At 44.7% G+C, this 10,831-nt stretch overlaps 1 protein-coding gene across 1 annotated transcript in view; it reads left to right on the top strand.

The window, feature by feature from the left end:
• The window catches only part of CPQ (carboxypeptidase Q), a 293,090-nt gene that overhangs the window by 193,239 nt on the left and 89,020 nt on the right, over nucleotides 1-10,831 (top strand). The window contains exons 7-8 of the mRNA XM_026659134.2: nucleotides 341-357; nucleotides 10,249-10,294. Coding sequence (XP_026514919.1) covers nucleotides 341-357; nucleotides 10,249-10,294 — 63 coding nt within the window. The remainder of the gene's footprint in view (nucleotides 1-340; nucleotides 358-10,248; nucleotides 10,295-10,831) is intronic.

Consider the following 10,831-nt stretch of genomic DNA (forward strand, 5'->3'; position numbering starts at 1 on the left):
GCGCTTTGTGATGCTCACGCTGAAGGAGCTCTACAAGCATAAAGTATTTTTATGGCTGTGTATCACGAGTGGGGTGCGTGACTAGGAGCCTGACCTTTGCCTCGCCTCACAAGATATGAAGGTGCAAGACCTGGGTAACGTTTCCCCTGGGTCATGGTTTGTGGACAGGGCTCACAGGGCACGCAGCAGCCCGATGGATTTTCACCAGTTCCATTCAGGAAAGTAAACAGCAACACGGGAGGGGGGAAGGGCGGGATCCTGCCCCGCAGACATACCCCAACAACATTCTCCAGGCAGCTCAACCCGACTAGCGGCTCCTCTCATTCCCCAGGCTCGCCAGCCACCCCGGACTCTCCAGCTTGCGCCCGGGCCTGGTGCCCGGGGCCGGAGGCGCAGCTCCAGCCCCAGAGGGACGCAAATCCGGACAGTGCCGGCTCCCGCAGCGAGCTGCCAGGTGGTACCGCAACCCCCCCGGGGGCGCCCCCCAGCCCGGCGCTGGCTGCTGAACGGCACCCAGAGACACCCCACACCCAAAGGACAGGGGCCCGCGCTCCCCCTCCCCCGAAGGCTTGCTGCCTCACAGGAGCAGGTTGGTCACGTCGCAGGGGCCGCTGGGAGTTGTATTTCTCAGCCACTCCCTTCTCCCGGCTCTCCCTGGAGCACGAGGCCCGGCCGGACTACAGCCCCTAGCATGCCCCGGGCAGGAGCCGAGTATCGCACCGAGATGATGTCACAGCGGGCGGCCCCCCCACACACACACATTCGGAGAGCCTAGCCTCCCTATTTCCCCGGACATGTCCGGCTTTTTGGCAATTCCCCCCGGATGGGGATTTGGGGACCAAAAAGCCGGACATGTCCGGGGAAATCCGGACGTATGGTAACCCTACCCATCACCACAGTATCTGAGTGCCTCACAACCTTCAATGTATTTATCCTCACAGCACCCTGTGCAGCAGAGCAGTGCTGTTATCCCCATTTCACAGATGGGGAGCTGAGGCACAGAGAGGCTAAGTGCTTCCGGCGTATAGAGGTTACTCAACAGCCTATAGAGGTTTGTGTTTTAATGCATCTCAAATTTCACTTCAGCCTCCAGACGTGAGTAATTAAAGTTATGAAAAGGTGCCAAAAACTTTAAAAATCACCCCTAAAGACTGTGCCAGTGAGTTTGGCAAGGACTAATTTCACATTGATGGTAATGTGCTGTTCTGTACTCTATGCAGCAAGGCTGTAAATTACGTTTGAAGGTAGACAAATACAAATTGCAGTTCTATTAATTTTATTTTATTATAATGATTGATGGCACTGGTAGGCTTTGAACTTGCTTAAAAATTGCAAATATATCAATTAAATGTGTTCAACTGATACTTATATATAGTGTGGCTATGGAACTAAAGTTCAGCATTTCATTTTAATCGTGGAAAACATGGATTTTTATGTGTGTTTTTTTTTTTTTTTAATCCGAGAATTTTGGGGTTTTTATCATGGAAAACTAGGATCCCTGCGTATAAAGCTTGCATGCATTCACTGGCTGTGTGACCCACACAAACTTCACTGACGGGTGCAATATATATACTGTGAGAGACCATGTGCACAGTTTCAGCAATTGGCTTAGCTGTAAATCAGGGGTGGGCAAACTTTTTGGCCCGAGGGCCACATCGGGGAATAGAAATTGTATGGCAGGCCATGAATGCTCACAAAATTAGGGTTGGGGTGCAGGAGGGGGTGCGGGCTCTGGGGTGGGGCTGGGGATGAAGCGTTTGGGGTGTAGGAGGATGCTCTGGGCTGGGACCAAGGGGTTCAGAGGTCAGGAAGGGGATCAGGGCTGGGGCAGGGGTGCGGAAGGGGTGCAGGTTCCGGCTGGGGGTGCGGGCTCCACGGTGGGGCTGGTGATGAGAGGTTTGGGGTTCAGGAGGGTGTTCCGGGCTAGGATAGAAAGGTTTGGAGATTGGGAGGGGCTGGGGTTGGGAGGTGGGGAGAGGCTCAGGGGGTGCAGGCTCCGAGTGGCGCTTACCTCAAGCGACTCCTGGAAGCAGTGGCATGTCCCTTCTCCAGCTCCTACGCGGAGGCATGGCCAGGTGGCTCTGCACGCTGCCCCATTGATAGGCACCGCCCCTGCAGCTCCCATTGGAGCGCATAAGAGCCGGAGTGGGACCATGCTACGGCTTTCGGGAGCCGCGTGGTGCGGCCCCCAACCCAGCGCCCCGGCCGGAGCGGGGCCAAGCCGCGTGGTGTGGCGCCCGACCCAGTGCCCCAGCTGGAGCGCCAGAGTGGGGCTGAACCACGTGGTGCGGCTCACAGGCCAGCTTATAACAGCTCGCAGGCCGTAGTTTGCCCACCCCTGCTGTAAATGTTAACAAGGACAAACCATGGTCAGCACTGGTCAAACTAAACTCCTGTTTCCTAGTGTGGATAAAGCCAGAGAGAACTACACTTGAAAAGAATGTTTTTAAAACATCATGGGCATGAACTGTAAGGTTCTATCTATATTAAAATTTTTGGATCTCACAAGAATGAGAGTTGACAGTGTCCCTTTAAGACTTTTTAAAATTGTAATTGAAACTGTTTCCTGAATTATGGCCTTGACTAATGTGTCTGGAAAACTGTAAGTCAGGAAGTATTACATAAAATAGATTTCTGTTCTATTTGCTGTAGCCCATGTATCAATTCACATTTCTCTGTTCCATATTCGCTGGCTTAATACATGAGGACTGAAGCTATCTATTATAAAATGCTTCTTACTGAAGTAATTCCTTTTCTGTTAGTGCAATATTCTGGTTCATCTCGCATAATTTTAATTGAATGTCATTTTTAACTTACTTTTAAATTTTAAAATGTTCCTGCATTGATCATAATTGTGGATTTGCAGTAGTTTGCTGTATGAGAGGTAGGCTATCATGTTGTGAAACAAATGGTGCCACAGGACCCTCTGTTGCTTTTTACAGACTCAGACTAACACGGCTACCCCTCTGATACTAAAGCAATGTTGTCACCTTTTACAATAGTTACTTTTTAATTAAAATATCTGCATCCTTGATATTACCTCCTTGTTCTGATAGACTCTCCCTCCAAAAGTTGCATCTTTTGGTATGTGACTGCTTTTTATATAAGGAGAAGGTAACTTTTGAATCTGCTAAATAGGAAAAATATTTCCCTGTGCTGCTCTTACTTTAAGTGTGGAAAGTAACGTCATGCTTTCATTTTAACATCCAAGCTGAACTGCACATCTAGAAAATACCAGAGTATTTACGTCCCATGTTAGTACAATATACTAAAGGAATGATTATATTTGTGGTCCTGCCATAAAGTATATTGCTGCTTTGGTAAATTTAGGCAAACAGACCCCTATAAGCTTATTGTCCTTTCTCCTGTTGGCTTCCTCTTCACTGCAAACTCAAGTGTACTCACTAGCTTCAAGATAAAGAATGGCTCTTTATTTATATTTTAAAAAAAAGTCTTAAAAGCTTGGTGCCAGAGGGAAATTCAGCCTTTTCCAAGTGCAAAACCCAATGGAGCTACTGAAATGCAAAGAACCATTCAGAATGAGGTCACTGCATCATCTTGTTCTTGTGGTTTTTTTTTTTTTAAATGTATATATTTTCAGTATAGCCTAGCCTAGCACTAGACAGGTGTCTATGTCATCAAGAATAAGGGAATATAAAGGCAGTGCGGACTGAGCATTAAATCGCTGATTTTCCAATCTACTTTTCCAAAACATAAAGTACATCAGAGACAGAGCTGAGACTACTGTACTTTAACATCCAAGCCACATTTTGTAAAGTGACGGAACAAGAGTGAGAGGACATGGTATTTTCTGCTCTACAAGCCTTTTATAATGTTTTCCTGTATTTCTAATAATCTGCTGCTGAAAGAGAGGAAGGGAGTCCCCAAATTAGATTACTCAAGCAGAAAAAAATGAACACTACAGGTGGAGAATGTCTCTCTGCTTGTTGCTGGTTTCTCAGAAACCTGGATCTTCCATAGGGGCAGGGAGGTGGCTGAAACAGCACTTTGGTCTTTTATGTGTATTCTTTTACTTTGGGGATTTTGTTTTAAATTTACACTGGCTACTAATCAGGAAGAGAGAGTAATAGATTGTGTTTGAGGGTGTGAATTGTATTGCTGTTGAGGCACTGCACTAATCAGTTCTCTATTTAAAACCCCAGATACAGGAAGGCACAACTACTCGGTATATTGCTCTGTAACACTCATTTAACCTGGCACTGTAGTCACTGTACAAAGAGCACTTAAATAAGCATTAGCTTCAGCGACTCCATTGTCCTGGCTCTTCCCGCCGTTTTCATTCAACATCCTTCTCTTCAGGTGAGATCTCAGGGCTCTGTCCTTGGTTCACTACTTCTCTTCCAATAGACCCCCTCCCTAGGTGACCTCATTCACATGGCTTTAGCTACCGTGATCAGGGGTGGATTACGGTTTTGTGGAGTCCTGGGCCAGAGCAAGTGGGGGCTCCTCCCCACCCTTCCGCCTGTAGTCTTCCCTCCCACCCCCCACAACCCCGGCACTGCTGACAGGGAGAGGGGTCGGGGTGCAGGGGCTTGCTCTGCTCCGCCCGCCCAGCACTCCTGCCAGGGAGTGCCAGGCAGACGGAGCAGGTCAGGGCGCAGGGGTGCCCCAATTGGCTGGGACCCCTGGGCACAGGCCCTATTGGGCAAGTGGCTAATCTGCCACTGACCATGATTACAGATTACTCACAAATCAACTGCTTTGTCCTGTCCAGTCTTGAATCTCCAGTGGCCTCTCTAACATTTCTTCTTGGATATCCCATCACTTTCCTAAACTAAACATGTCAAAAGTAAGCTTCCCATGATTCCTTCCTAAACCCTCCCCTATCTCTGTTCCCCTTGTTCTCTATAACAAATGACAAATTCATGGTTCCCTCTCTATCTCTGCCTGCCACTCAGCTCACAGCCTTTGGAGTAATCTCAGTTTCTCCTTGTCCTTCTCCTCCCACATTCACACTGTAACCAAATGCAGTTTCCCTTCCTCCTCTACATGACTTCTAAAATGCAACCCTCCTGCTCTGTCTGTACTCCATGTACCTTCCTTATCTCATGTTCTGTCTCCTCTTTCCCGCCTCTTTTCTGAAGTGTATCCAACATGCTCAGCTGAAATAATCTTCCTGTCCTGTCACTCTGACAGTGTAATTTCCTCTCTCTCACCAAACACACACATTATAATCCCTTCACTGGACTCTTCCCAAATCACATTTAAACTTTGTCCTCACTTCCAGAGCTCTCCCCAGCACTGCTTATATCTCAGTTTTCACTTCCTCCTTTTCTTCTTCTTCTCCCCTACATTCTGCCAACTACACCTTTGGTGGGGTTTTCCCACTCATGATTCTGTGCTTCTTTTCTAGTTAACCCATACGATTGCAACAGCCTCCCTTGTTCCTGAGGTCCAAGAATCCTCAGTCTCTTCCCTCTAACCATCTTCAGAATTCACTGCATCTTTGCTAGATTCCCATCACTAATATCTGCTCCAACACTATCTACTCTTTCTTTTGGGCCTGAACATTATGAAAATAAAATATAATAAAATAACCCAGACAAACAAAGCAAAAGCAGCAACAAACAAAGCAACTTGCATGATCTACTTTAAAAAACACACGCATGCCACATTTTCCAACCCAAAAAGCTATATTCCTTTCACATTTTTTAACTTATCTGGGATATTGGTATATCAAAGTTGGGCTTTAAAGGATAGGAATACGTAAATGTGTTTTTCCATGAAGTTCTTTCTCTTTTTAATGTTTTTAAATAACCCTTTAAATTTCTCCCTTTATTTTGAAGAAAAAAATCTTTCTTTCTCCCACTAGCTAATTTTCTGCACAATTGTACGAAGAGACTTTTTAAATCAGAACGGGTGGGATTTCCAAAAACACCTAGGGTGCTTAGTTCTATTGACTGTCAATGGAAAGCTTCTGTTTTTGTTATTGGGTAAGGGCTTGCCATCCAAAAGAATTGTATATGTTGTATAACTTAGTTTAATATTGTCTATCTATTCTGCTAAATTTATCATTCAATCCAGTGAATGCTATTGTAATGTGAATAGATTTTTCTCTTAAAAGGGATAGTTTCCCAGCCTTCCTGCACCTGAAATGAATTCTTAACTGGTTGTGAGCAAGAGGTTTGTGTTCAACTTCAGATTCTAAACTTTTACCCAGGATCAAAGGATTCCTTTTTTAATGGGCCACTATCATTTGCCAACTATAAATAGGTAGGAACTTCCATCAGATGTGCATCAGGCACTTAATTTAAATTGCTGGTATTAGGCTGTTTGAATTAGAGGAATGGCACCATGTACAGCATATTTATTAATAGTGTTGAATCCTCGGCGCCATGTGTTAGGGAGAAAATAAATGGGCCCTCAATCTACTAGATACAAACCATTAGACAAGGAGAACAGAGATGTCAACTCTGGGGAACAAAAGAGTGATGATTGGGCACAGATGCAAATAGTATGCTGGTGTTAGAGAGACCGACTTTTTGCTATGTAAGATTATTATCTTGCTTAACTAATTCAAACCAGTGATGAGTGGAGTTTTTCCTAACTTACACCATTGTAAATGAGTAGAGTCAGGAGAAAAGTACTATGAAAACATCTCCTTATTAATATCACAGAGAGTGAGAACCCTTATAGGAAATCATATTTAGTGTACCATTTACCAGTGCCCGAACATACACAAATCTTACTAATGCATTTGGCACCTAATTCTGAGGCTTCTGTTAACCAAGCATGTAGTTGTACATTTCTTTTTGTGTTTTCTACACAGAGAATTTAGCTCTTCCTCTTGTATTGGCATCAGGCATTTTTCAAAGATGTCTCAAGTTTCCTGTCAGGGCTTTAAATGCTAGTGTCATCCAGTGAATCTCTTGTGTCTAATGAAACCTTATCACCCTACAAACCTGAACAACATAGAGGATGCAGTAAGGATTTAATGAGTAACAACAATGGAATGTGCTGTACAGGGCCATTTTGTATCTTGTTTCAGGTACGTAAATGTACTTTATAAAAGCAGACTGTAGGCTACTAATGGGGAAAAATGCTAAATTTGACAGTGGGCCAAATTTGCACCAGTTTGGTATTCAGTGGGGACTCAAGTGTTCCATTTAGGCTGAGCCCTTGGGCGGTGGTGGAGCTGCAGTGCCCCAGAGGGAGCCCTGGGAGACATCCCTTCCAGAATTCCCAGGCACACTGCCTGTACATCTGCTGCTGTGATTTGTATTAGGTGCAGCTGGCTTCCTCCCGTGATTCTGCCTGGCTCTTATGTTCGCTGTGCAAGAGCGGGAGAAAGATCAGTATGCTCTCCCCACCAATGTAATGGACTCACATAAGGGGCAAGCGCAGGATCTGACCCAAGGGGTGCAAAACGAATGTAGCACATAGGTGAAAAGGCCAGAAGGGATGGGGCTATAGCAGTAATAGCAACTAACAGGATGGTATAAGATAAAGGCTTTTCCTGCCTTCTGCCCCTTCATTTTACACACCCACTGAATACTGTATCAGTGCAACCTACATTACTTTACCTCTTACATCCACTTACAACAGTTCTTCAACCTACTTGCATACCTCGTATGACTTACACCATCATTTAAATTGCCTTTGAATATGGCCCAGTGTTCTGGACTTTAAAGAAATTGATCCTTTCTTCCATGTGAAGGCAGAATAATTTTGACATTTTGAATGCGAATACAACCTTTTAAACTGTATTATGAATTCTCCAAAAGAACTTCTCTGACTATCAGACCCTATTTTTGTTAGACTCGACTGTACCAGTAATTGCTAACCTTCCATATGAATAGTTGGTTTACATTTCTAACCTGTGGTGGGAAAGTATTTACTTTAGGGAATTTAGTACTTTGCACTATTGATCTCGATCTTTCATACACACACACAAAGTTTAAATAACATTAAGTTGTGACACAAGCTAGCAAGAACCAGGAATTCAAACATAAAGTTTGATGCATTTTGACTTAGTCAGTTATACTTTGGTTATGCAACATACATGGGCAGAGTTGCCATTGGTTTCACTGGGGTCAGGATTTTAGACATTGTATGTAAAACCCTGGACTGTAATATCAGTAGCACAACAAATTAACGACTTTGTGTGTCAGAATTAAATTTAGATTTCTTTCTTTTTTGTGTTTGTGACTTGTAACCCAACTTTTTTTTATTAATTTCCTTTTGAGTTGTTTTTTGAGGGTGATAATCTCTGCTCAAAGTTTAGCCTTGTTAATTTGATAAAACCATAGCTTCATCAAGATCTCGATCATCAAGCTTAATGTTTAACAAAGGTGGCCTAAAATATTTAAGTAACCTCTAGCCACTTCTGGAATGTATATTTACAGAGATGACAGTTAGTTTTGCTGCCATCTTACCACCAATGTATGTCTCAGGATATTCAGAATACCTTAGGAACTGATATAGTTCCAGCAATATTGATAAGAGAAGTAGAACTATTTTAGTGCATTGGGAATTAGAGAGCTTTTCCAACATTTAAAAATGTTTATACTTGCAAATACATGAATCCTGGTAATATGATGACCACTTTTAGTTGTGGTAAATACCCTTCTCCATCTATAACATGACCTTTGTTCACATCTCCTCCTTTCCCTTTTAAGTACACTCTGAAGTATAGAGTATATGTTTACCAGTATAAATGCCTGTGACTGATCTGCATATGTCTATATGTATCTGTATCAAACTACAAACTCATTTTGTTTTGTGAATGCCATTTTGATTGTAAGTGTGTGTACTCTGTCAATTTTTTTGCCTTTTACCATCCATCTTCTGCTGAAACCTTCAGGGAGGTGTCTAGAGAGATTCTTGTGCCTAGCAGAAGGCTAAGAATGCATAGCTATCAAGGTTCATTAACCTGGAGTGTCCCCCATTCAAATACAAGCATCATAAGACAATGAGCTAGCAGCCTCCCATGCAACCATTCAACAAAGTGAGCTTGTAACCGCTGAGGAGAGTCATCTGACAAGGGCAAAGGCAGGGGGTGTGGGAGGATTGGAAATTTATAAAAGGGAGGTGCTCTCGTTGGCCATTTTAGAAAGGGGAGAAGACTAGGACCAGACGCAGACATGGCTGAGAAGGAGGAGAAGATAAATCCTGAATCCCCGGAAGAGAGACTAACTAAATCCCACATGGCTGTTGGAGAAACTGAGGCAGGGATTTATGTGCAGGTTTTGTTGTTTTTCCGTAGACCTGTATGGCTCTTTTGCTGTCTAAGAGTAAATTATATGTGTGTTTAGACATTCCTTTGCAAAGTCATTGTATTACTTGTTTTTACTGTCATGTAGCCTCTGAAGAGGGAAACTGTAAACCAGAGGGTCCACAGCTTGGGTGGAACTCTGTGAAGGTGTAGCAGCTACTAGGGAGGCTTGGGGCAAGAGCACTAGTTTCAAGGTCTAGGCAATTGGACTGCCAAGAAGGGTGTCTGTACCTGGGATGTGTGCCTAGAGGCCCAGCACATAAACTCTGTTCAGCCCCTGCAAACTAGGAGCACATGGAATCCGTGGTGCATTTTCACCTGGGGAACTGATCGAGGGTTGTGATAACATGTATGGGGTAATAATAAGCACATCGAGGTATATAATGCATCCAGATGCAACTCAAGATTAACAAATGGTGCATACATACATGTCTCCATATTGCTAGCAATGAACTTTTCAATTAATTATGGCATAAACACTGCTTATTAATGCATTTGGTTGCAGTATCCGAGGCCACTCAGATCAAAGATAATCTTATAAAACTAGCTTTTGTGAATATCCAGCAAACACTTGTGATTACAGGGCAGGTTTGTAATGGTGCTCATGAACTCATTTGGTTTGGTTATTTGATATTAGCTCTGATCTTGTTCCCGCTGAAGTTGGTGGATGCTTTAGGATTGCTTAAGTGAGATAAGAGAACATGACATCAGTAAGGATTACATCTTACATTAGTGATACTGCAGTGTTTGGGGGTTATTACAGTAAAGTACTGTACAATGGAAGGATGCTGAGGAATGCCGACTAACTGCACTGGCATCTAGGATGTAATAGGACAGAAGTGGTGGCATGAGACTCACACGCACGCCTACCTCCGGTCCAATGTTCCCTCTAATTTTTTTACATCCATGTGTGGAATGAATTTGCACCATGTGCACCAATATGGAGGTGATGTGTGGTGGGGGTGGGGCTGAAGGGTTCAGAGTGTGGGAGGGGGTTCAGGGCTAGGGCAGAGTATTGGGGTGTGGAGGGGTGAGGGCTCTGGGGGTGTGGGCTCTGGGGTGGGGCCAGGGATGAGGGGCTTGGGGTGCGGAAGGGGGCTCAGGGCTAGGGCAGAGGATTGGGGTGGGGGGGTGAGGGCTCTGGGGTGAGGCCAGGGTTGAGGGGTTTGGAGTGCAGGCTGCCCCAGGGCTGTGGTGGAGAGAGAGGACTCCCCCCAACACTCTCTCACCTCAGCAGCCCGAGGGAGAGCACCTCTCCCCACCGGGGCAGCTCCGGTGCCAGGGGAGAGGCACCTCTCCCTACCTGCGTGGCCCTTGATAGCCTGCTGCATGGCCGCACAGCTTAGAGGGAACTTAGCTCCAGTCACCCTAAAAATGAGGTAGATTGTAATGGCTTTTAAAATTTATCCTGAGGGCCTGGCCCCTGTACTATTTCTCCTGCCCAGAGTGGGCAATGTGGGTATAGAAAGTAGGGGGTAAAATAGGGTGTCCAGATAGCAAGTGTGAAAAATGGGGATGGGGGTGGGAGTAATAGGCACCTATATAAGAAAAAGCCCCAAATATCGGCACTGTCCCTATAAAATCAGGACATCTGGT

The sequence above is a fragment of the Terrapene carolina genome, unplaced genomic scaffold, assembly GCF_002925995.2.
Source record: "Terrapene carolina triunguis isolate 2854851 unplaced genomic scaffold, T_m_triunguis-2.0 Scaffold58, whole genome shotgun sequence".
NCBI classification, from domain to species: domain Eukaryota; kingdom Metazoa; phylum Chordata; order Testudines; family Emydidae; genus Terrapene; species Terrapene triunguis.